The sequence below is a fragment of the Caretta caretta genome, chromosome 9 (assembly GCF_965140235.1).
Source record: "Caretta caretta isolate rCarCar2 chromosome 9, rCarCar1.hap1, whole genome shotgun sequence".
Lineage (NCBI taxonomy): Eukaryota > Metazoa > Chordata > Testudines > Cheloniidae > Caretta > Caretta caretta.
The window spans coordinates 82,348,112-82,374,710 of NC_134214.1; the positions used below are offsets into that span (position 1 = coordinate 82,348,112).

At 40.9% G+C, this 26,599-nt stretch overlaps 1 protein-coding gene across 12 annotated transcripts; it reads right to left on the reverse strand.

Annotated features, from left to right (window-relative positions):
- Window positions 1-1,044: 1,044 nt before the first annotated feature.
- RLIM (ring finger protein, LIM domain interacting) lies at window positions 1,045-20,280 on the reverse strand. Of its 12 annotated transcripts, none has more exons than XM_075132485.1 (7): window positions 20,063-20,280; window positions 19,294-19,396; window positions 17,406-17,465; window positions 16,235-16,938; window positions 10,793-10,985; window positions 9,044-9,127; window positions 1,045-7,927 (listed from the first exon to the last, which is right to left on the reverse strand). In XM_075132485.1, the coding sequence occupies exons 4-7, from the start codon at window positions 16,241-16,243 to the stop codon at window positions 6,369-6,371; spliced, it is 1,845 nt and encodes a 614-aa protein (XP_074988586.1). In that variant the 5' UTR covers window positions 16,244-16,938; window positions 17,406-17,465; window positions 19,294-19,396; window positions 20,063-20,280; the 3' UTR covers window positions 1,045-6,368. The 12 variants fall into 12 exon arrangements, with proteins under 12 accessions (XP_074988586.1, XP_048721355.2, XP_074988587.1 ...); XM_048865398.2 differs by lacking the exon at window positions 19,294-19,396 and adding an exon at window positions 13,605-13,712 and having other exon boundaries at window positions 16,853-16,938; window positions 20,063-20,278; XM_075132486.1 differs by lacking the exon at window positions 19,294-19,396 and adding an exon at window positions 13,605-13,712 and having other exon boundaries at window positions 20,063-20,278.
- Window positions 20,281-26,599: the final 6,319 nt, after the last annotated feature.

The following is a 26,599-nucleotide window of genomic DNA, read 5'->3' on the forward strand; positions in this document are numbered from 1 at the left end:
TATCAGAGCCAGGATTAGAACTCAAGACTTCCCAATTCACAAGCCTTTGCCTTCAGAAAGATTAGATTATGCCCCTAATTAAACAGATAAATCATCCTTGAAGGGCATTGAAAGCATCTTCACACAGAGGACACTACTATTTTGCGTTGCAGTACACTTAAGGGTGCCACTTTCAGTCCAAACCGAACTCAATACTGTTAGTTTCTGATGCAAGACACCACTTTTATCAATAAATATCTGCACAAAGTTAGAGAAATTGCACAAAGCACAGACATGGCTCTTATAACTATGTCTATGTAAGCCTTTATATTATCCCACGCAATCCTATCACTATTCTCCTACTCCTGCCTTCCATTTTTTGTTACATCTTGTTGAACGCTGTCTTAATAAATACAATTAGACCCTCCCACCCTTTGTTTCAGACATCATCCCATGTGTCCAGGATTGGTCTTTGCTTCCTACTCATAGAGCATGCATGGAGAAGCATATAGTTTTCCACATCCTCCAAAAGGTATTTAGTTTCCTTCTCATTCATGTGGAGCACTGCACACAGGTCAGAGATTAATTTTAAAAGGAAGCCTCTGGCCATAGATGAATTTATGCAATCTTGACAGTGTTTCTATGGCCCTCTGCATGTTTCTAGATTGACTTTCACCGTTGAGGCCAGGTCATTGATTTCAGTTACTGAATAGCACCCATAAATCACAGCTAATATTTTGGAAGATGAATTAAAACTATGTCCTTGTATTCTATGCAACTGATTTAGTGAACTCTTGTATGTGGTGAGATTTATCCCTTCAGTTTAGTATACAAAGAAGCAGACAAATTCTTTTGACAAAAAGCCATAGGTTGTTCCTATTCCTTTCCTGCTCTCCCACTTCAAATAACAGACTAACACGGCTGCTACTCTAAAACCTGGAAAAAAAAAAAAGGGATTCCTATCACATTTATCATGAGCTATTAACCCTGGTAGTCCCAATTACATTCCCACTACAGAATGACCACCACCCCCCAGTCCCCAAGGAGCGATGATCAAGAACAAAATTATCACTTCATGCATTTTATTGAGTCTATTTAAATTTGCATTATGACATCTTACATAGGAAACAAACTCTTCCTAAATGTTAGCTATCAAATATGATCAAACTGTTTTATGACCTTTTAGAGTACCATTTTGTACTAAAGTCCAATATAAACAATGTAAAGCACTGTACAAAAAGGAAAATTGTTACATTCTCAGTTTAATACAGGGCTTCCCAGCCAACAGCCTATCAGATATAGGGAAGGGCTCTTGGGATTTTAATTTAAGTGACGAAAACCAGATAATGGAACCAAGTAAGGTTCAATAATGGATTCGCCCATAAGAAAAAGGAAATCTCGGTGCAAGAGAGGTTGGGAAGCCCTGATATAACAGAATCAAACTAATTTTTACACAACATAATTTAATGTGCTTTGAGTAAATTACATTACCATTAGATTTGCTTGTCTCCTTCCCCTCAGCAACCCAACCCAAACAAAAAAAAGCCTCTTGTAGGTGAAAATTTGAAATATTTCTAACTGTGTTGCTTAATTCCCTTAACATGGCTCCGAGTTAACACCTCCTGGGAGAAGCCAGCTAATCTGGCACAGGCATTTCCATTACAACTGCATACCTAATCAACTCAAGATCTGATCACGTAACCCTAATCAAGTCACATAAATCCCCAGTCGTACTGAGGATGAATGGAAACACCAGATTCTTACACGGAATGCCACATTACAGTTATAGTAAGGGTCTCAAATTAACAATGCAAAGAAAAGTTAAGGCTGCAGCTAAACAGCTAAACCCAGCCAGCTGAACCTTGATATTGCAATATATGTGCTGATTAAGAACACACACTGTTGGAAGACCCATAGAATACCTAGGCACACTGGTACAAAATGGAAACCAATGCTTTAACTAAATTTCTTTTCTCATCTTAAAATTAGACCCTAGTTACGATAACATATCTCAGACCATGAATTTCCTCAAAGTGTAGGCAAATATTTTAAGATAAATTTCATACTGAAATTAGATTAGTGAAATGGTCCTTTGGACACTACATATTCGCATAATCCATGGATAGCGGACAGTCATTACTGTCCATTGTGTCAACATTAGTTGAAAACACATTAATCTGCAAGTTGGCACAATGGCCAATCATGGCTTCTTCAAAATTTGTACAGTATCATGTTAGTGCAGCTGCTATGCATGCACACCAATACTTCCTACAGAAAGTCCTTAAGAAACTTTTAACGAGTAGTTTCTATGCATGCGGTGCAGCAACTACCCTGTCAAATAACACTATTTTCCAAACAAGGATCAGTTAACATAAATGAACTAACTGCCTGCAAAATACTATTTGCAAAAAGCTGTTTATTTTTATTTTTATTTTTTACAAAAGTGCAAGTAAAAGAAGAATCCCAATAAAAACCAATCACTATTTTTCACAGTTCTTTCACTTAATGGATAAAACCCATTAAAAATGTCTACAAATTTGCAGTTTGATTAGAACTATATGCTGCACTCTTATAAAACAAAAGATTGTGCACTCTTCTACATTTTAAATACCTAGGGGTAATCCCAAACACCGGAAGGATGGCTGTCCACAATGTGCAATTGTGTGTGTGTGTTTTTTTCTTCTTTTTTTTTTTTTAACATCAGCTTTCCTTATACAAGCTCTAGCAGGGGAGCTTCTTCAGACACAAAACCAACTTAAACAGCAAAGAAATTAATGTTTTAATAAATAATGGAGTCAAAGATGTGTATTCGCCCCAACTTTGAAGGAGGGTAAAAAAAGCTTCCTCAAGATGGCACTATAAACTAAGGAGAGGAGAGCAGCAAATGTATAATAAGGCTACCAGAATCTTTTAAATTTATTCATCTATGTACACGTGGGCATTAAAAAAACCCAAAAGATAACGGCTGTGTTTTAACCTCTCAGTGGCCACTGGCATCCAGTAAAGTGGCTGTAAAAACAGTGCACATCCATCTACAATTCCAATGCTGAAAAAATAGGTTTAAGCTTAAGAAAGCTATAGATGCAAATATGTTAAGAATGCTTGGCACCAAAAGGATTCATATATTTTTAAATAAATTGATTCAAGAGACTAACTTTACTAATTGTGAGCACCTCACTAGAGACGCTTTTATACTTTACCTATAAAGCTTGCAATTTAATTTAAAATTGAAGTATTAATATTGGCTTTTAAAGCTTAATATAACTTTAAAGGAAAGAATGACACCCATAAATTTATTGTACTATACTGGAATGAACTAAACTACCTTATAATACTAGGGCCTGATCCAGCAACCCTTATTAAGATGAGAATTCCTGCTGCTGGATCAGGCCAATAATTTTCCACAGATTTGTTTTGCACAATTCATAATACGAAAGTAATTCATAAACGCCACTGAGTTACTGGATGTAGCTCAGAGCACAGTTATACCATTGCTCATTTCCAGAACTGTTGTGGACGTTGGTAAATGCCTCATCTACTTAAGAGTTCCTCACTAACAGCAATATCAATCATGCCAATTGTTTGAAGTCAAAGAAACAAACCCCAGTGCTACTGGTATAGTAAGTTTAAAAAGGAATTTCATTATAAATAATTAAAACATTTGAAACATTCAAAGGATTCTTAATTGAGGTGAACACTGGTTTCTGGTACCTTTTTGGGAACCTCAGACACTAAACCGTTGGTACAATTACATAAAGTTAAAACATTAAGGCATACCACTTTTAGGCAATCATAATAAAACTACAAAGATGGTTGTTGAACTGTATAGTTCTTGGAAACCAAGAACAATCTGAATTAACAAGAGTAACTTCTTAATGAGGTATTACAGCCTTGCTCCACTGAGTATCGCTTGTTGCTAATGGGCTCATATTATTCTAATTTCTGTCCTTAGTCCTCCTAAGACATCTGATTTTAAAAAGCTAAAAGTGTATTTAGAAATCAGTAGCAAATACCACTATAAAATATTTCAATTTTAATTCTACAGTCCAAGTCAGCAAAGACTGTTACTGAAAAATGCAAGTGATTGCATACACTTATGTGCACACTACAGAAAAGATTCAAAATCATGGTGTCCAATGTTTGAGAAGTAGTTTTGGTTTAAGATTCATTAGCTACATTCATGAATCAAAGTCCAACCAGTAACATTAATATCCAACCTCCAATTTTATAGCTGAACACATCTCAGAGAGAAAACATTCGAGAGCATGTATTTGTTTATAAATGTTTTAAAAACGTATGATAAGGAACACCCTTACAATGATGGAGCGTTCCACCACAAGGAAAGCGAACTCACCAGCCAGTCAGGATTCCCCACTGAACTGGGGATGACAGGAAAATGCACTGTTAGAAAAATGGGAGCGCTCCAGAACACCTTGGAATCCTGACCTGGCTGGTGAGTAGTTCAATTATAATGGCTTTAACAGCTAGGATGACGTTCTATGTAACCACCACTCAAATACTGAAGATCTGTTAACGTAAAAAAGACAGGACAGGTTTGGTTTTGCCATCTGAGTATCGAGCAACAGTTTGGACCTAGCCAGCAAGAGCAGTTCATATCCCTAGTTAACAACTACTATATTTTTTACTTGAAACAGAACGCTGCTTTCCTTGAGAAGCATGTAGCGTTGGCAAAGCTACTAAAGAGTAAAACAAAAGGAAGGTTTCTTGGGGATGGGGGAGATGGGGAAGAGGTTTCCCACCGTGTAAAGACAGCTGAGCTATGAACATTTCCAAAGACGACTTAAAATTGTGTAAATGCATTTATAAGATCTGAATTGTGATAAGCCCACATTAACTTTTAATACAAAACGCAACTGGAATTTAGACAGTCTTTAACAGTAAAGAGACATGCCTAATATTTTACTTTAAGGAAAATAAGTTGCAAATTCAAACAACTTGAAATTTCATTTTTTAAATGTATTCCAGTAACCAACAATTTAAGATTGGCAATTCGTTTGATAAACCTCTGTTAGAAGATTATTTCTCAGTTACACCTAAATGTTAATTTCTCTACCCTGGACACTGCAACTTCCATTGATATTTGGAGGTCAGTGTGTTAAATCAACTACCAAAGCTCCAGAGATTAATTATGTCATTAGGGTGGAAAAAGAAAAATTAATTTGCCAACATGACTGCTGAAAGTTACATACAGCCCCCTCAGTGATTAAAATACAGCTTCATACAAAACTTGGGCAAAATCCTCACTGAATGAAACTGGTACATACAAATTTGTATCATTACACATCAGTAACCATACAAAGAAAAAACCAGTCTTCAGAGCAGGTTTCTATTTTTTTTTTTTATCACCACCTTTTTGGTGGCATTACTGAGCCAAGACATTGCAATTATAACATTCAATTGCCATCAGTTTTAATGCAATTAAGATGTCTAATTCTTAACTGTTTTATGTTACAGTAGCTGTTCACATAAATTAAATAGTACAGATATGCACTGCTCTTGACAATAACATTTACAAAAGCAGCTCGCTTGTATTTAGTTTGCTGTGTGTGTGGTGGGTCTTATATGAAAAGCATTCTCTTCATTTCTAAGCATGGTACAATTTTAATTCTTAATGCATTAGTACAACAGTGCACTGGAAAAGTACTGAGCTTCTACAAAAAAGCTTTACAATTGTAAAACAAAAATTGTGATTTTTTTATTTAAACAAGCATAGGCATATCTTATATTTCCACAAGATAAATATCCCGATTAAGCAATCAGCTCACTCTACAGCGTGCCATAGTGATGGGCTGGAGACAGCTGTACAATGGGAAAAGGGCTACCATTAGTGTTATCTGCACTCACATGTCCAAGAATACGCAATACGAAAGTTAACCAAAATTATATTTAAGGGTGCAGTTGAATTAATTTCATATTCAGTGGAATAGCTGGGTTTGTTTTTAAAAATCCACTATGAAGCATGTGCTGTAGCTAGGATGACTTCTCAGATAAGTTCCTTAAAGGGATGAGCTGAGCGCTAAGGTCTTTAAGATTCACAATGCATGGGGAGGGGAAGGGAAGGCGGGGGAAGGAGCTTAACAGTCTTGATGATGGGAAAAAAAAAAAAGAAATTTATAGCAAATAGGCATCTTAGGGGAAATAAAATTTTCTGAAATTCGAGACACTGAAACTGAATAGATTTGGAGACTCTGATTTAGAGAGATTCCCATTTTAAAAGCTTTAATTCTGAGAAAATGTTTCCATGAGGGAAGAAGCAGCCAAACTCATTACTTTACATTGAAGCACCACTCAAAAAGTGGCCATAATGAAAGTGACTTTGTTGCCCATCACTATTACACCAGCTGTTCAGCCAAAAATTCAGATCTCATTTAGACAACACTTTCTCTGTTACCAGATGCTAAGACTGCTCTACGACAAATAGGACAAGTGGAATTTTCTGATAACCAGCGATCAATGCAGTGGACATGGTACTCATGGGAACAAGGCAGTTTACGAAGCTTGTTGCCTTCTGTGTATTCTGTAATACAGACACTACAGGTTTTCAGAGCATCGCTTTCACCAAAATTCCTCCACGCTAGGTTGTCAATTTGTTCTTTGGTGAGTCCTCTTGGCTGGTCATCATCATCCTCATTTAGTAGAAAAAACTGCGCTAGGCTAAGGAATGGTAAAGAGCCACTTTCTTCAAAAGTGACTGATCCTCTCGTATTGCGACCTTCCCGCCTAACAGATGTTGAACCTCCTTCATTACTACTTTCATATACCTCCCCTGAGCTACCCTCGGTACTTTCACTGTGTGAACTAGTACCACCACTATCACCTCCATTCTGTAGCTCAGGAGCATCTACATTTTGGTTTGGGACTGGGCCACTAGGATCTGCATCACCATCACTGTACATATAGTAGTTTAATTCTCCAAAACCTGTCATTATCTGCCTCAGAATGGTCTGAATTGCGACTGATGTTGTCTCATTAAAGCCCGTGTTTATGATTCTACGAATAGGAATCCTAATGGTACTGACATAAGTTCTCACTCCAGCCCGTTCTGAACGTGAAAATGTGCGCCTAAGCCCTCCACGTTCACTTTCATAAGTGACTGTATTGTTTGGTGTCTGGGACCTGGATCGGGTTCGGTTGGCTATGCTGTCTCTCTGCCGATATTCTCCTGGACGGACTCTTCTCACTTGAAGATCAAGAACTATGGTAGGTGGCCTCTGTCCAGGAGCTGCAGACTCACTGCTGCCATTTGTTTCTGAAGAACCTAATGCTGGAGGAGCAGGTCTTGTTTCAGGGGTTGAAAACAGAACTGCATTTTCACTTGCAATCTCAGTCCCCGTTGTATGTTGCCTTAACGTCACATGCTGTCTAGTTCTAGAACTTCCCTCGGATTCATTTACCAGGGAATGATCAAGAGTCTGAGATGGCATATTGTGAGAAGACCTACGAGGAGTCTCGCTTGCTGGATTAATAGGTGACCTACTTCTATCAGTCCTAGCCCGGGTTCTTCGTTGTTCTGGGCTCCTGCTTCTTGCTCTTCTCTGGCCTCTGACAGGAGATGCTTCCTCAGTTGCTAACTCCTCAGAGGTACTTCTGTCTGATCCAGGCTGCCTTACAGATGGCGATTCAGATCTTGGAGTCTCAGTGTCACTTTGGCTATTTTCCAAATCCTCACCATTGGAGGGCTCTACAGATTGCTCATTTTCAGCTTCTGGGTTTGGGTTCCCATTATTACGGTTGACATTTATTTCCAAACTGAATCTGAAATCACCACTGTTAGGGTTAGTCCGGCTCACTGCCCTCCAAGACTGGTTTCCTCTTTGCCCGCTCCGTGTGGTATTTCCAGTCTGTCGTACTGAATTAAGCCAGTCTATTATGGAATCTCTATTAGAAACATCTTCTGTGGATTCTGCACCTGTCAAAAGAAAGGGAACTACCAAAATTAGAGAACTGAGGTAATTCTTAGATTAAATTTTCCAAAAATATAATTCCTTAATTAAGCAAGTTACAGTTTTAAAATATTTAAGCCTTTTAAACACCGTAACAGTTTCATCCTTAACATCTTGATTAGTGTCATGTCTAAAAGAGCTGTTTCTTTGCGGGAGCATGAGTGGACATTTTTCTACTGCCAATAATTATGCCTCTTTAGAAGTTGTAGCCAAATAGCAAACAAGTAATCAAAATAATTATTTCTTGTAACAACTAAATGGAAAATCAGTTATGTTTCAACTGTAAAAAAAAAAAAATTAGATGTTTTTTACTTGCTTGAATACTGTCCATTCAATGGTCTAGTATAGCAGCAGTTAAATCACAAAACCAAAGCCATGTCTATATTTACAAGCGTATAGAGGCACAGCTGTACAGATACAGTTGTGCTGCTGTAAGAGTACTTGTGTAGCCACATTATGCCAACAGGAGAGAGTTCTCCCGCCAACAAAATAAAACCAACTCAATGAGGAGTGGTAATATGTCGGTGGGAGATGCTCTCCCACCAACATAGTGCTGTACACATGAGCACTTATTCTGGCAAAATTTATGTCACTCGGGGGAGTGTTTTTTTCATATCTCTGAGCAACAAAAGTTTTGCCAACGTAAGTGCTAGTGTAGACATTGCCTTAGTGGCCTGGAATACTTGGTTCTCTAGTCTAGCACACTCATTTAGCTAACAATGACAGGGTTCAGTGGGACCCATGTGTAAACCTTTCTGTAGGGAGGCAATGTGGCAACCTTGAGAGGAAAAGAGTAAAGGTGAGAAAATGTGGGAATCTCAGAAAGCACTCCAGTAAGGGAACAGAATGGAGAGAAATCTAAACAAAAATAAAGAACTGCAGAAGTGATCACAGTGCAGCAAAATATAAGTGCGACATGTTCTAGCTGAAATCTCTTCAAAACTTTGACCTCTGAAGCAGATAACAGATTATCTTCACTTAATTCTAAAACACTGCTCACCTCACACCTGCCCAGACTTAACATGTTCCATTCCTGCATTCAAGTTAAGATCTATACTGGGTGCTAAAGTTAAGAGCTTCCACAAATACAGTATATATACCTCTATTCTCATCACCGTTTTGCTGTGGTGGACCTTCTTTAACTTGATGTAGCCTTCTCATCAGTTCTTCTTCAGTAATTTCACCTTAGGAAGCAAGCAAAGATTTCCAAAACTATTTTAAAGGCAGATATGCAAAGGCAAGAATAATCCATAGCTTAAGAGTACATTACATTACATTAGATTACGCCTACATTCTCTTTGAACTGCAAATACTGTCCTAACAAGATACTGACTGCTTTTAAGTGTTTTCTGAATTCTGACACACTGTGATACCTAAGTCAGGGTAGCCAAAGCATAAATCACAGCCCTCCAACACTATTGCCCTTAGGTAAGATTTGCTGAGGCTCCAGCTAACAAAGAGTTACAACGTGCTCAGAAGATGGCAAAATGCTTTCTGGGTCTTATAACGACATGTCAGCAGTATTCTCCATCCTACATCAATCAAGGCCTCATTTACAAGAGAAAGTTGCACTGGTTATCTAAAAGTGTTATTTTAAACTGATTTAGTTAAACCAGTGCAAAAACACCACAGCGGACGCATTTCAGATTAAGAGTTGTTGATTTCAGTTTAGCACAAATCTATTTGGAATCATTTAACTAAACCAAAATAACCCACTCTTATACTGAAACAAGACTGTTCACACAGGTTTAGCTAAATTGGTTTTAAAATGACACCTTTAGTTAAACCACTGCAACCTTCTTATGTAGAAAGAGCCCAAGTGAGACTCAGATACCTGGCAAGATGCCAATGCAGCCCTCAGTAGTACAGACTTTGCAAGTCCCAGTGAACACTAACATTTTCTTAAAATTGAATTAGCACATCTAGTTTAACCTAACAAGCTCTACACTATTCATATTACCTTCAAGGAATGGTCTACTGCAGTGGTTTTCAAACTTCAGCACTAGGTCGTGGAATGCAAGGCAATGGGTTGCCTTGCTTAGCACCCAGAGAGCCTGGTGGCCGGCCAGTAAAAATTAATAGTTCCTACCTGTTCTGAGTCTGACACCGCGCTACGCCCCAGAAGCAGCCAGCAGCAGGTCCTGCTCCTAGGCCGGGGGGAGGGGGAGGAGGGTGCATGGGACTCCGCTCGCTGCGCACCTCTGTCTGGGAGCTGGACCTCCTCTGGCCACTTCCAGGGCACAGCACAGTCCGCGGCGCCAGGACAGGCGGGAAGCCTGCCTCTGCACTCGGGTTGTGCCACTGACCGTGAGCCGCCAGAGGTAAACCCACACCCAAACCCCGTGCACCAATCCCCTGCCCCAACCCGGAGCCCCTTCCTGCACCCCAAACCCCTCATCCCTGGCCTCCCTCAGAGCCTGCAACCCCCAGCCCCGACCCCCTCCTGCACCCTGACCCCCTCCAAAGCCCAAAGCCCCTACCACACCCTGAACCCCTCATTCCCGGCCCCACCCCACAGCCCTCACCCCCACACCCCAACTCTCTGCCCTAGCCCTAAGCCCCCTCCCACACCCCAAACACCTCATCCCCAGCTCCGTTGGGTTGCGGGTATCAACAATTTTCTTCAATTGGGTCACCAGAAAAAAGTTTGAAAACCACTGGTCTACTGTGTGCTCAGCTAAGCAGAAGAACTACTCTCTACAATGGCATAAAATAGTAAAAATATCAGAAATGCTGAAGACACATTCAGCACCAGAATGGAGAGAGGAACTAAGTAGTCTGAAAATGGGTGCAGAGGCATTCACATTCGTAAATTAAAGTTTTCATGCTACCTACATGTTTTATCATACCTGGTGTTCCTAGCAAATTGTTATCCCTCATAAGCCTATAGTCCTCTTCATTCAGGTTATTTACAAAGTGATAAAAAGCTTCTTCACGTTCTAATCGATCCAGCTGACTCCGGCGCTGTGCTTCTGAGTGATCAATACTTCCTTTATCGTTAGAATCTGAGCTTTCCATGTTGATGAAAGAGTGGGAAAGTATCTAAAAAAGGAGAGGAAAACTACATATTTTGAAAACCATACATACAAAAATGAATAAAATAATCTGTAATGCTTATTGACACATTCAGTGGAATTCAGCACAATCTGTCGTTGAACTTGACTCTGACAACACACACTTAATCATATATTTAAATTATTTAAGGAGAAATTTAGTTTGCTGATAAAGTTCCAGTTATATGGGTATCTTGTACCACAATTTAAATCACTACTTGATCCAGAATTTAAATCAATCATTTTAAAAATGCAATATGTTTAGGGAAGCATAAAAATTACAGATCAAATCCTTCAGGCAATCTTTCGTGCACCCAACATTGCTCAGGAATGAGACGTCTAAACCGCCTTATAGCATACCCAAATGTTGCAGCTATGTGACAAAGCAGAACCTAGAGCAGCCTAAAGTCTGCCTTAAAACAATCCTGTGAAGGACATGAGTCATCTGAATCCAACACTATGTTCCTTTAGAAGGCAATTTTAATAGGATTAAGCCTCCCAAGCTCAAGCCTATAAGGAAAGGAAGTGCCTCATGTTACTCATCAGCAATCCTTCTGAACAATTAAGAGGAATAGCCAATCCCCAAAAGCATTTGGAAGAAATGTGAAAACTAGGAAGCAGAATTACAGCATAGTAGACTGTGGGTGCCACAGAACACCTTGCAATACAAAGATCATTCAGCTCCTCGGGATAAAAAGGTTCTGTAGAATGAATTCTGGAATTTAGTGCCAAAAGTAATTTATTAGACAGCAGTTAAACTGTCAATTTTGATGAAGTGGAATATGAGACCAAAAAGTCTTATGTACCTAGCATATTGCCAGATGTTTACAGGAATCCAATATATATGCATTCTCCCCACACTTTTCCTGCTTCAGTTAGGTTAGAACCTCTAACACATCTTTCAACATTAGTGAGATATGGTAATATCTGCATTTGGTCAACGTTAAGAGTGAAAACGTATCACCTCTGGAGAAATTATGTTAACTGTAAACCTACCCAAATGGAAGCCAGAACAAGGACGCCTGGTTATTAATCAGTATGCCTCACCAACCATGATGTAAAGCACTGTCTTACACAACTGTGGGAATGCACCAGTTACTCAAGTGGCTGGTTATCTAGCTAGTTTTACACCTGATGGAATGCTCCTCTACAACATTTCCACCAGAAATGTTTTCTTTTTTTAAACAGCTCCTGATGCCTCGTGAACATATTGAAAAGGGGGTGGGGGGGGGGAAGGGGGGAAAACAAAAAAACCACACCATTCTGAGTTTTGTGCTTTTTAATCTGAGAATTTCCAAATATAATAGGATCTGTTTCTCGGCCACTTGCCTAGTGCAGTGGTTTTCAAACTGTGGACCCTGGGGGTCTGCAGACTATGTCTAAGAATTCCAAAAGGGTCCACACTTCCATTTGAAATTTTTAGGGGTCTGCTAATGACAAAAGGTTGAAAACAACTGGTCTAGTGCATGAAACGGATCCTCTTTTTGGTTTCTAAACAAAACTGTCAAGAAAAATCAAAATGTCTCTACAGTTTAAATAAATGGTCCCCAACATTTCTGTGGGAATAGCATATTGCTGTTCCCAGAAGACTGTGGCGGGCGCCAGACACCCCGCCGCCAAAATGCAGCAGTGGCAAGAAGCGTCACCACCAAAATGCTGCCAAGAAACGGCAACGCTTCTCGGCGGCGCAGTCTCCTGCGGGCACACAAAAATGCCCCAGTGGGCGCCATGGCACCTGTGGGCACTGCCTTGGGGACCACTGGTTTAAATCATAACGTCTCCTAAATAGAAGAGAGGCATTGCATGACCTTCAAGGCCCATTTGTTTACACACATTTAGGTAACTTACACAAGAGTTACTGTGTTTGTCTTCTTCCGTCTCCAAGCCCAAAATTACATGTTGGATGTGGCAAATGTAATTATTGGAAGAAGGCCACAGAGGAGGGTCTTGCATTTAGATTCAACACTATTAGGTTTACTCCTGGAAGCTTGCCTACATTAGGGCTTTTCACACTGGTATAGCTACCCCAAAGAAGCTTCACCAGTGCAAACACCTAATGTAAACTCTGCACCAAGCCAGTTTATCCACCTCTAAGAAACAGTTCTCTTCTACCCTAGCCATTGCAGAATATAGGCATATAAATTCTAGATGCCTATCACTAGGATACTAATAGTACTACAGTGACAATGGGGTTTCCTTGGTTCTACCTAGCTACACAACAGGATTTCAATAGCGGCGGTAAAGCAGCACCATTACCAGATTACTATGCAACAGATGCCTATGGAAACAATAACTAGATACAGTTAGATAATTGAAGCCCACTATACAAATTGTGTCTTGAGTGTAATGCACTATCTTGATGCCTAAAATGAGACCTATCCACTAAAATGTAAACATCACATTAAGATATCATAAGCAGCATATTACCATAAAGCAAGAAATGCAAATAAGGGAAAGACACACCATGTCTGTCAATACATTATGATAGACATAACTGTGGCATCCTATTAAACCTGTGTAGGGGAGGTCATATATAGTATGTTTCACATCAGTGATTTTCCTTGCTTTTATTGCTTTAGGTCAACTTAACATGAGATTTAGTTCTTACCTGCGTAACACAACCTGAAATTTCCCTTCTTCTGTCAGCACAGAACTGGCGAGGGAGAGCACAAATGTCTGGAGGAGCTCATGTCTCTAAGATGTAGTGAGTGCAGATCTGTTGATTATAGCCAACTTTAGTTTATCCAGTAATGAAACTGAACATCTTTATGGAAGCACAGTAAGATTTGTCTAAAGTTCGCTGGAAACAAGAGTCTGTACAGCTACTTGACTGAAACAAGTGAAAGTTTTCTTTAAAATGGTGATGGGAAGTGTTTTTCAGCAGCTGAATAACCAGATATTATTGCAGTAAACTCTTAAATTGGTGTGCCCACTCTTTGACAAGTCAGTCAAGTGGATTCCCTGTAGTTACTCATTAACAATCCACTCAAAGGTGCCAGGCACAAATGACTAGTGTCCTCCTTACCATCACTACAAAGCAGCAGAGTCTATGAAACACAGCAAGCTTTAATAGCAAGAAGTGACTGACTATAGTTCAAGACTTTATAATCTACAAGGGAGGAGTTATTTTATGGTCTCGGGGGTATAAATGATAGAGAACTAAAGATATTCATTTGGTATTGAAAAAAGTTGCCATTACCAGTTACTTTGCTCCACTACCAGTACTAAAATGATCAATTCATTGATACTGCGACAACTAGGCCTGAGTAGAAAGTCATAAAAATATATGGCTTCTAAGTTATAGCCTATCTATGAACGAGGGTCAGGCATCACAATTCAAGAATTTACTAAAATAGCCATTTAAGAAATTCACTTCAGACCCCATACAATAGTAAAATGCGAAAACTCTCAGTTCACCTTTATCTTTACTACTTTACACTTATATGGTACCTTCCATCTGAGGATCACAAGATGCTTCCCAGAAATAAGTGTTAATTGAGCAGATGACACAATGACCTACCAACTAAGTCTTCCTTGCACGAAAATAAATAAGCTGTTTCAGGCCTTAGTAAAATAACCCAAAAGCTATCTGAGCTGAATTTACAGGGAAGTACCTTAGTATATGTTCTTTTGTTTCTGTAAGTGAATAAAACCCACCTAAAATTAAGTTGCAGTCATTGCTGAAATCTGCAACTTGTATAAAGTAAAAGGAAACTTGAGACCCTAAAGGATCAAAGTCTTTCCAATACACTGTCTGAAGAAAAAGGAGCGATTTAAAAAAATAAAGTTGTGCTCTTCATCAGCAATGTCTAGTAGGTCTCAAAGTCCTTAGTAATCGGAGGAAAAAGACTATGACCAACAAAATTAATAAAACAGCAAGCACTATTAAGAACTGTCTGGAGGGAGTTAATCTCCTCCAGAACGTCTCGTGTCTAAATGATTGATATTTTAAGATGAAATTAAAATATACGGGTTTCAATATTTAAGAGGGACATCATTTCATTTGGCATATACAGGATATTTTCTAGAAAATTAGATTCCTATACATTATGCAGATTTCTTGACTCTCTTCCCAGAAATTTAATTTATAACTTTGAATACACAAAAGGGATGGTTAATAGGTGGAAACAGTTTAGCAACTGTGCCCAACAAGGACTAATTTCTAAATAATGATTACCTACTACAATACTTAATGAGCTATTACCAACTGATCCACTTCCATCCTAAAGGAACTAGTCATCCTTTCTGATAATCAGAGGTAAATTGTTGTATCAGTATAGAAGTCAGAGTTGCCCTTCCCTAAACCAAACTTCAAGAAAAATGTACAAGACAAAACTCAGATGTTGACTTGAAAATATACACATTCCCTACCCCCAAAGATCACCTAAATCTCCAATAGGACTATTAACCCTCTTTCATGATGAAAGCTCTTCCCTACTGCCCTGTCAAGAAAAGCTCTCCAACACCAAGTAATTTACACTGAGAGAAATTAAAACTAGCTATTAGAATATCTTGAACTCCATTTCTCTCAAGGTATAAAAATATTTGCAAAGCCTAAGTCATATTTTAAAGTGCCTTATTTAACATGATGTGACAACCAAATAAATGACTAGGCTTCAAAAAACAAACTAGTACAATCTGTGCTCTTCTAAGATGCACAAGAGAAAAAACTAGTAAATAGTTTTAATGTAGCTATGTCAAACACCAAGTACTTTATAAATAATTAGTTGCAATACATTAAGAAACCACACATTTCATGTGTTTTCAACCTTGAAATTTCATCATTGTTTATCCTGTAAATCCTTGCTCTCAAAAAACAGACCACAGAAAATGACTGTTGAGTGAACCCAATTATTAAGAGCATTAAAAAAAAAATACAAGCATGTGAGGGAGAGGGCTCACTGAGATTTGCACCTCAATCCTACAACAAGATACACACAGATGGACCACTGTCTACCTACAGCCCCTCTTAAAATAATGAGTTTTCCCACATAGACACGTAGTGCAGGATCAGGGCCTTCAAACCAGTCTGAATATCTACAGCGTAGAGACAATAGGGGATTAAGTTTTCAAATTTTTAAAAGTCTGCCTTACATGTTGGGCTTATTCTTTGCCTGTTGCTATTAACTCTAATGGATGTAGTATGAATGTGCATTCTAAAATAAAACAAAACACCTACAGAAAGTTCTTAAAGTATCTATCTGGAAATTAAATGTGATGGAGAGAGACTTATCTTACCCCAAACATTACACCACTCAAATTTCACCTGTACATTCCTTGCTTAAAAAAAAATTAAGCTGGAAAAATGTCAACTTGCCAAAGAACACCAAAAAAAGTATGTCTTTTTACAACATATTTGTATAAAATGCTATTTTAATAAAGGAACAAAGATATTCCCAGAGCCCTAACAAGCAGAAGCCATAAGAATCAGAATATCATTTTAATCATAGGTATGACATCGCAATAGAACGTATGTCAATACTTTCACATATCCAATAAAATGTTTCACTCGTAGAACTCCACTGTTAACTATGAGGGCTCAAAATGTTATAATTTTCCTTATTAAAATAGCATTTGTCAAAAAGACATGTTGAAAATGAAAATAAATATGACATTATGTTGCTTTTGGTCTTTAGATTATACCACAGAAGAGAAGACCTATTGGACATGAGGTATCACAAGAGAAGTCTCATGAAAATGGTTCTCTCTTGCTCTAAAATTGAGCATCCTGTAAGGTCAGCAAGCAAAACGCCCACTCTGAAGTTAGGAGGAAGCAGCACTGTGGTATGTCAGCAGCCAATGTCGTCACTGAAAGGGAGAGCAGCAAAAGTAGGGTAGCATCCTGGGGAGCCAGACCCGCAAAACTGATGACCGTCGAGTAGTGCTCAAGTTTCAGCAGAAACAGGACCTCCGGTTAATGGAAGCTCTAAATCAAACATAACCTGTAGAATTTCAATGCAAAAAACATGTAACTTCAACACTTCTTTTAACTCCACTTAATCCGCAAAATTGTTGCTATTACAGATTCTACTGGAGATAACAGGCCAATGCTATGCTGACAAACAACTGCAACCAACAAATGAGGATTAGGGTACAAGCCTATCCTGGTTGCTGTCTAATTCATGAAATACTCCCAAATATTTTTTTTTTAAAAGAATACCTTATTTAATAAAATTTAAGTTATATATTATGTTTAAATATAAAACCTAGCTGTACGTAAAACTACAATCTCATCATCTGATTTTGATGACAAATCAAGAAACAGAAATTCATGTACATTATTTATGAGATTATGGATACAGATGCCTCTGGCATACTGAATTTGTAAAAGACTGTTCTTGTTGGAAGTTTTTTTAAAAAAGTTATTAAAATTAAGAGGATAAAGTAAATATATATTAGTATATCTTACCTAATCAAGTGTTGCCACTTGATTTTTTAGCAATGAAGCTGCTCAGCTTTGCAGTCCTCACTGAAGGAAAGAGTTAAACATCAATACTTCAGATCAACCAAGAAATACCAATTGGTGTCTGCTGACATAAACCAGGACAAGAAGATGAAATTGCAGCCTTATATGCATTTTATGTTTTTTATGCACAACCAAGTGTCTCATACATTCTGAGAAGAGAAAAGCAAATGGAAATGTTGTGACGCTTCAAGTTACCTTTATATACCCATGGAAAGATCCATCCCTACATTAAAGTTTAACACTAACACATTTTTTAAAAATATGGGTTGCAAGATAGGTGCCTATGTATAAGAAATTCAAAATAAGAGATCCTGATGGCAAAAAGGTATACACGTGCTATGTTTTATCCTTTCCATACTTCAACTGGCTTAGGTTTTTACAAGTTCCTGCCCCTCTTAGACTTCACCTAGAAGAGGATTTAAAGGTGTGTTAGAACATGTCAGCTAACATGCTCTAAAAGTCTAGTGTAGACTATTCAGCTAGTAAGTGATCAGTTAATCTAGTTGGGTTTCAATTAAACCAGTTTAGCATGTGTTAGACTATACAATGCCTTGTTTCCACTAGATTTGTTAGAAGGTGTTACTAACATTCCTACAGACACCTTTAAATCTTAGCCTAAACACATTCTTAAGAGCTTATCTATACACAAGAATTGTACTGTTTTAACTCTATAAGGGGCTACACCAGTATAAATATTTTGGTTAGAAAAATCATGCCCTTAACCAAACAAGTGCAAAATGTGTGTGAAGATTAGGCACCAGGCTGTTCTGAGTTTGGTGGAGAGATGAGGAGTGCTGAAACTGTCAACTCTCTCTTTTCTGTGAGGTAGTTAATATGGACTGGACAACGTTTATTATCCAGGCTAGGGACCTGCTATTTGTTTGACGGTCACATCACCTTATAATTAACCACACCAATATTTATATATGACATTAAGAGCCAGAAGAACATACATTTTTAGTACTGCTAACTGGGGGAGGGGGGAAGAATGCAGTAATTATTTCCTTTGTAACCTGTTTAATAAAATGTGTTTTCCTCTTTTGATGAGCAGTTAGATCAACATTTCTGACTCCTTTACTTTCCAAATGATGATTAACCATTCCAAAACGGGCATACCTACGCTGGGCATACATAGGCACCTTTAACCACTGGGCTGTCACCATAACATATCCAATCCCAGACGCTGGGAGAAGACATTTAACTTCATCTACAAAATGAAGGAGTTACTGTTTAATTTTCAACTCTACCTATCAACTTATCATGGTTGAAATGATTAGAAGATGGATGTTACAGCTTCTTTACTATTTCATAGTCACCTCCAACTTGAAATTAAACAATATAGCCAATAGTGCAGATGGGAAGTAAGACTTCGGTGTCGTGCTGTCCACCTAATTATTGTTATTTGTGTACCACTTCAGTTTGAAAGCTCATTTATTCAACACTAAACAGGGCTCTTTATTTATTCACACCAGAAAATACAAACTGTATCCAACGTTCCAACTTAATGTCCTAGGGAAGTTTTTTGTTGAAAACCCTTTTTGTAAGTATATCAAATAGATAGATAATGGATCAAGAATAAGTCCATAAGATACATACAGAATAGATTTTGGTCCTCCTTTGAGATGTATGACTACAAACAACATAAGACATCCCAGGATGACCAGAGTTTTAACCTCCATAAACATTCCTAAAAGTACAGATCATTTTTACATTATCCTCAGAACATTTTGGAGGTGTGGGTAATAAAGGTAACTAGGAAGTAAGTGAGACTAGACAGAAAATGGGGATCAGAAGGCCATGAGTTTTCGTGGGTTACAAAACTATAAACAACCTGGACACTTGGAAATAGAAGAGGCCCCAATAAAAGAGGCCCTCACAGAGTGTGATAGGGAGAGTCCCCTCCACTTCTCTCCTCACGATGGGGCTCCTTGCTCCTGGTGTGGGGAGGACAAAATGAAGGCTTGAGCCTGAGAAACTACAGTTCCTTAAAGGAGACCCTGGACAGGAGAGAGAGAGGCGCAAGTTTCCCTACAAACCCAAAGGCCTAGTTTCAAGTTTCAATCCCCCTCAAACCCAGCTGGGTACAGCGGAAAGACAAGCCCCGAAACCCCCGAGAGGGAGCTTAGCCCAGTGCCCAACCGGAGAATGGGTCCCCTTCCGGGCTCAGGCCGTGCGGAGTTGAAGGGCCCTGAGGTGTCTGTCAGTCCTCCCCTGCCGGAGGGGATGGGGCAGGAAGTGAGGCTCCCCTGCGGCCGACAAGGACCCGCGCTCACACTTGGGGACGGGGTAGAGAGGACCAAGGGGTCGCCTCCGTGGAGACAGGGAGACCAAAGGGGCCTGCTGTCCTCCCTGCCCCAGGAGCGGGGATCCCCACCCACCGCCTGTGCGCCAGGGCCCTCTTCCCAACGTCCCCGGCTAGGCAGGGTCGGGTATCGAAGGGGGGCAGAGGCTCGGGGACACAGACTCCCCCTTTCCGCCGGCAACCAGAGCAGCGGCGCCGCCGCCGCCTCCTCCTCCCCTGGGCCTGGGCCTGGGCCTGGGCCTGGACCTCTCCCTTCCCTAGGCCATTTTGAAAGTCTGCGTCCAGCCCCGATACTCACCCGCCGCCGCCGCCAGGCTCCCTCCTCCCCCCGGGTCTCGGTCCGTTGCTTGCCCCGGTGCTCAGCGGGCTCGGCCCTGGCTCGCTCTGCTCCGTCCCTCCCCGAGCGGCAGCAGCGTCTCCTTCCCTCCCCTTCTCAGGCGGCCATTTTCTGCTCCATTGTTACCAGGGAAGTGGGGGGCCGGAAACAGGAGCAGCCGCCAGAGGAAGTAAAGGAAAACTCAATGCGCATGCTCACTCCTCTCCCGTCCGGCGTACGCGAGGCGCCTGACACAAGCCGCCATAGAGCTTGGAGGACCGTGCAGAGAGAGCGGTCCCACTCACTGCCCAGGCAGCCATTTTGGATGGGGCCAAGGAGGAGGGCGGGGCGTTGCGTGATCCCCTGAAGCGTTGGCGAGTGGGCGGTTAAGGCTGAGCGGGGCCAGACCGGATGCGTGCAACTCCCGCCTGCACTGCCGGTGAGCGCGGGGCCCCAGCCCACGGGTCCTGCCTTGCACCCCAGCGCGGGGGCCCGGGGCCTTGTCCAGGGGGGCCAGCCTCCATCGCTGGGCGCTCAGACAAGACCGTGGTCTCTAAGGTGTCGGGTGAAAGACACGGGTTGGTTGGGCTCCCGCACAAGGGGGATGGGCCACGGTGAACCTATGGTTGCAGGTCGGCTGATCCCAAATAGGGTTACCAATAGGGTGACCAGACAGCAAGTGTGAAAAATCGGGACGGGGGGGAGGGGGGTAATAGGCGCCTATTGAAGAAAATGCCCCAATTATCGGGATTGTCCCTAATCTGGTCACCCTAGTTACCAGTTTTGGTTGGATGAATTCCTGGAGGTTTAATCACATGACATTATCTTTAATTCTTGGAGACTCCAGGACAGTCCTGGAGGGTTGGCAGCCCTAATCCCAAACCCAGAGTTTGGGCCAGTGAACTGGCTTATTTCATGTACTGAAGATTAAAATCCTTTGCTGGGTATGGCACATGATGGGATGATATTAGAGTCCTAAATAAAAACGAGTGTTAAAACACCCAAAACGTGGTGCCACACAAACTGACCCACCAGATGCATACATGTAGAAGCATAAAAATACATCACAAAGAGCAATGACTGTAAGAGGAGATGTTAATTCTTTCATTATTTGATCTGACTCCTGGTATCCTGCAGGTTATGATAACAAAATAGGTGTGTGGTGTTATTTCCCTATAGTTTTTCATCCCAGTGGATTTTCTGTGCTATATGAATTACACAGCAGAGGGGATGAGGTTGAATTTGCACATTGTTCAGTTAGCTATGCAGATATGTATATGTGTGTGTTTATTAGCAGACAGACTAAGCAGCCATTAACACCAGGTTTTGCCATTTCTGAGTTCACATATACAGATTCATGAATATCCAGCAACCTTTACGGTGTCTAAGGCACTTCTGGGATTTTCTATTTCAACATAAGAAATTTACAGTTTGGATTTCAAAACACCAGTGACCAAGGAAGAGTTAGCATTTGTTAGGCGGCACTGACTGTAGTATGGCCTAGGTGCACTGGACTGGCCCTCGGTGACTTGGGTTCTATTCCTAAGTCTGCTACTAGCTTGTTGGGTGTTGCCAGTCACTTTGGGTTAGATTCAGCCCACCTATCTTTTAGGTGCCTAGAAAATCACTGGTTTTCACAAAGCCTGAGGTAGGCGCCTAGGCTCCGTGCAAAATGAATGGGGTGAGATAGGCCTCTTAGGACATGTTCCACCCAAGTCAGCATGCTACATGGTCTCACCTAAGTAGCCAAGGGGAAGAGTGTATCCAAAACCCCACCACTCTGAGGGAGTTTGGCACTTAAATCTGAGCAGCAAGGAGGCACCTGGGAATCTCAGCTGCAAACCCTCTTCTGATATTAGGACATCCTGCAGAAATGGCATAGGCACCTTTCTCATACATTTTAGCCTGGCAGTTAGGATCCTCGTCTGGGATATGGGAGCACTCTGATTCAAGTCCACCCTCCACCTGAGGTGTAGAAAGGATTTGAACAGGGCTTTGCTATCTCTTAGGAGAGGGTCCTAACCACTTGGCTTGAAGATAGTCTGATGTGGGCAATCCCTCAGGTTCCTGTTGAAGCTGTTCCAGAAATAATTTAAGAAGTCCTGGAGCAGGAGGACTGGAGGCTGGGTCTCCCACTGCCCTCTTGAGTGCTCTTACCAAGCTACAGTGTCATTCTCATGCTTGCTCTCTCTCTCACGCATACACACATACCCCCAATTACTTTTTCAGGCAGAATGTGCACTTGAACCAAGTCATGTCCCAGGTGAGTACCCTAACCACTGGGCTAAAAATTATGAGGAAAGGCTTCCTTTCCTCCACCCTCCAGTTATTTTGTTTGGGTTTGCCTACAGGGGTCCAATCCCAGAGGCAAATTCTGAACACGTTCACTCAATCAGGCCCCACAGGCAAGTTCTGTGGAAGAACTACGTATCTTCTCACGGTTCGTGCATCCCTCTGGGGGTTAGGCATCCAGATGCTTCAAATAAGGCTGCAGTGGATGCTCCCAGAGACAGAAACGTAGGCACCTACGGAACTTTTGTTGCAGTATTTAGATGCTGAGTGAATTCTGGCGCCTACAGTTTTCAAGGACAGCTGAGTTGGAGTTTAAGGAATCCCGGTGGAGCCTGATTCTGGGATTTAGATGTCTAAAATGGTACTTGGGCACTCAAGTCCTTTTGTGAATCTTGTCCTTCAGTGCTCAGTGCCTCAGTTTCCCCACCTGAAAAACAGAGATAGTGATACTGACCTCCTTTGGAGAGCACTTTGAGATCTACTGATGAAAAGCAGTCCATAAGAACTACAAAATAAATCCTCATTATTTGCATACTGGGTCTGTCATATCTTGGTCATTCTTCTATCATCCTATTATGGGGAGGTACAAGGAAATACTTATTCCCACAAGGCACATATGATGGATTATATCCCTGTGCTATTACTGTTCCATAATAATCCATTGCCACCATATATGACCCTTCCAGGACAAACATGCCTCACTTGTGATGTTCTGCAAGAGAAATAAATCCAGTCAAGAGAAAAACAGACCACATAGGAGTGATGGAGAGAAGATCATGGAAAAATTTATGGTCCCAATTTTTATAGCCACATGAGTTCTTTGGTCACTACGTAGTTACAGAATTAGACCTGGGCAGGTGGGGAGGGGAAGGTTGGACATGTTGAAGCTGACCTTTAAAGAAGGGAAGTATGAAACAAATTAAAAACAGAGGGGTTCCCTAAAACTCTGAGAAAATCCCCTCTTAATGGCCTGGAAATAACCCTCAGAGATTTGGAAAGAGACAACTTCCAAAAAATACATCCCCAGTTTTAAACAAGACTACTTGCATGAAGTGACAGGATGCTTCAGGAAATTTGTGTACTTCCAGGAAGATCACAAAGAGAGCTGTATGTATTCTGCAAAGTGGCTAGATTGTTTGTTGTGGTGGACGTGTTGCTTTGGATTGTTGTTTTGTGTGTGTGCGCGCGCTTGCTTTACTGTGTCTCATTGTAATATGAAAGGGAACAGTCTAGTTTTTGGAGATTAAATTTAGACTTTATAAAAATTAAAATGAGGAAGAAGATTGGGGAGGGGAGGGAAGATTCACTTAACATGACATATTTTAAAATTTTCAATAGCATTGCCCTCTAGCTTTAAGAACCCCACACATAATGACAATATTATGCTAGTACTAGTGCTAGAGAAAATAGACTGATCAGTTTTAGTGTGTGTTTTTAATCAGTTTAACTTCCAAGTAGGTAAGAAACAGTAAGTGAAATTAATTAGAATATATAGCAAAAATGACCAAGGTCCAAATTACTGTCTAAGGTGAGTGAAATTTTACAAAAAAAGCAAAAAAAAGGCATCTGATGAAAACTAAATTTAACATTTTAAAATTATTTTGCAGCTTTAATATGCCGCATTGTTTTAGTAATACAGGGAAGAACATGCTTTTTTTAAATAGGTCTTATCTATGCACAGTAGTTTTGAAAGTTAAGCTCCTCTAATTAACTGGGGACACTACAACCTCTAGAGAAAGGGAAGAAGAATGGAGTGTGTGTCAAAGTTCCTTCTATGCTGCACGGCAGGCTATCAAGGGCCACGCAGGAATGGAAAGGCGGCCTGGACCTGCTGGAGCTGCCGTGGCCAGAGAGAGGCGCCTCTTGCCTGGCCTCAAGCTGCTGTGACGAGAGAGGGCTGGGGGAGTCCTCTCTCCCTGCCACAGCCCCAGGGCAGCCTGCACCCCAAACCCCTCATCCCTGGCCTCACCCCCAGATCCTTCATCCCCAGCTGGAGCCCTCATCTCCCCACACCCATCTGCCCCAGCCCTGAGCCCCCTCCCACACTCCGAACCCCTCAGTCCCACCCCCCGCCACACATCACTTCTATATTGGTGCATATAACAAAATTCATTCCACACGTGCATGTAAAAAATTAGAGGGAACACTGGTGTGCTGTGTGTGTATATCTATACACACACATATACATAGAGAGAGAGAGAGAGACCGACCTTCTCATTCTTGGCAGCCATTTGTGATGTAAGAAAACCCATTCCATTATAACCATCAGTAATTCATTGACCAGCATACAAGCCATTTAACTATTTTCCCCTTTAATTTATTTTAGTATGAAAAGCTTTGTGCTGATAATACCAAAGACAGATGCTGAGTATGAGCCAATATTGGCAATTAGTAAATCAGCTTGGTATCTATCAGAGAACTCTAGCAAACAGTCCTCAAAGAACAGGTAGAGACGTAAGAGATGATCAGTCTGTGACAAGGTGGTTTACAATTGTAAATGAATGCTGTGTTTTATTTCCTCCCTCCCATTTCTGTATGCTGGTTAAGGTCCTATAGTGGAGGCCTGCTGTGCTCTACAGACAGTAACCTAAGGGAATAAAATATAAGGGACAGCAGACTATTCAGTAACTGTGGTTCAATGTCTAAGTTGAAGTGTGGTATTGAAGATCGTAAGCTTCAGTTTTTGGAACTGCCACTGACCAGCTTGTGACAGATATCAAATAATTTCCCCATCTACCAAATGGTTTTAATTAATCTTGATAAATTACTCTGAGATGCTCAAATGAAAAACACTAGAGAAATGAAAAGTATCATTTACTGTTTTTGTGGGTGTTTGCAGGCTGCTAGGGGAACACAGTTGCCATTTTGCCAAGGGACCTAGTGCTTGCTTTGTGCAACAGATACCCTGGTTCTCAAACCTTTTCAGAGCCACTGCGGGATTCAGTGCCCGATTGCCACTTTGAAAATCACAGGTTCTGTGTAGAAGCATCTTATTTCAAAGAGACTTCAGGAAAAAAAATAACTTTGTATATAGAGAACTTCCTGGCATAGAGAAAGAATCCAAATCTACAATAAATCCAACATGTAACTCATCTTAAAGTGTTTTTGATTTAATAATGTGTGCTCAGAGAAAGACAATTACAACACTTTTCACTGGTAAGTTTAATGTCTTTTCCTTCTGAGCTGGTAAATACATCTGCTTTTAAATCCCCTTGATCCTCAAAAACTGGTTATTTGGTATTCAGTGACAGATAAGAAAAGCATCTTTCCCCCCAAAAAAATGTATTAAAATTTTAGCACAACTCTTACTAATTTATTCACAATATATATTAGCTAAGTAATAATCCCAAGTGCCGTGAGGTGAAAAATCCAAACCTCTTGGGAGCTTCTAAAGCTGAAGCAAAAAAATAAAATAAACTCAAATCCTATACATAGTAGTAACAGTAGAGTCAGAAACTAAAACAGGTAAATGAAGTTGAACACCACCAATATGGCTTGCATCTAGCACATCTCAGGATGTGAATTTGTTAGATCTTACAGACTAAGGACCTGATGCTGCAAACACTTCTGTAGATAAATTTGTTTACTCATGTAAGCAGTCCTCTTAACTTGGAGTCTTAAGTAGGCCTGGGTTTGAGCAGGTACATAGCTGTAATGGCATCAGCACCCGCCTCTTGCGAGCGCTTCCTCTCTGGCCTATATATGCCTGCAATCATTCAGTTTTGAACGGAGTGGCACCCACCTCTCGCAGGCACCCCCTTTCTGGTTGGGTGTGAGCCTGTTTTCTGTACTTATAATGGGGTGGCACCAGCCTCTCGCAAGCATCCCCCTCTTTGCGCCCCCCCCCCCAGCCGGCCAATGTTTCTTTCGGCAGGTCTTCAGCAACTGAGCCCTCCAGCTGAGTCACACACACTGTTCCCTCCTTCTGAGGTATACAGTCTCTAGTTCTTGCTCACAGCCCTGGTATGGGGCTGTAGCATCAAGTCTTCTTCCCCCGAGGCACTACCTTCTTTAACAGCCCAACAGGGGCCAATCTCAGTACCTTCAGTTAGTGTCCTTTTGGCAGCATTCACCTAGGCTCAGTGTTCAATCAGACCAGCAGGGCCCATCACAGTACCTTGGCGCCTGGTCTGGCTAGGTTCTGGGGTCCCTGGGCTCAGCCTGCCTGCACTTACCTGTCCATGATCCTGCTGCTCTTCCAGCCAACTGGTCTTCAGCAGCCCTTCC

Coding starts and splice junctions, on each gene's coding strand:
- RLIM (XM_075132483.1), bottom strand. Junction 9,128..10,792: donor CAATTTGCTAGGAACACCAG/GTATGATAAAAC, acceptor TTGCTTCCTAAG/GTGAAATTACTGAAGAAGAA. Junction 7,928..9,043: donor AAACGGTGATGAGAATAGAG/GTATATATACTG, acceptor TAATTTTGGTAG/TTCCCTTTCTTTTGACAGGT.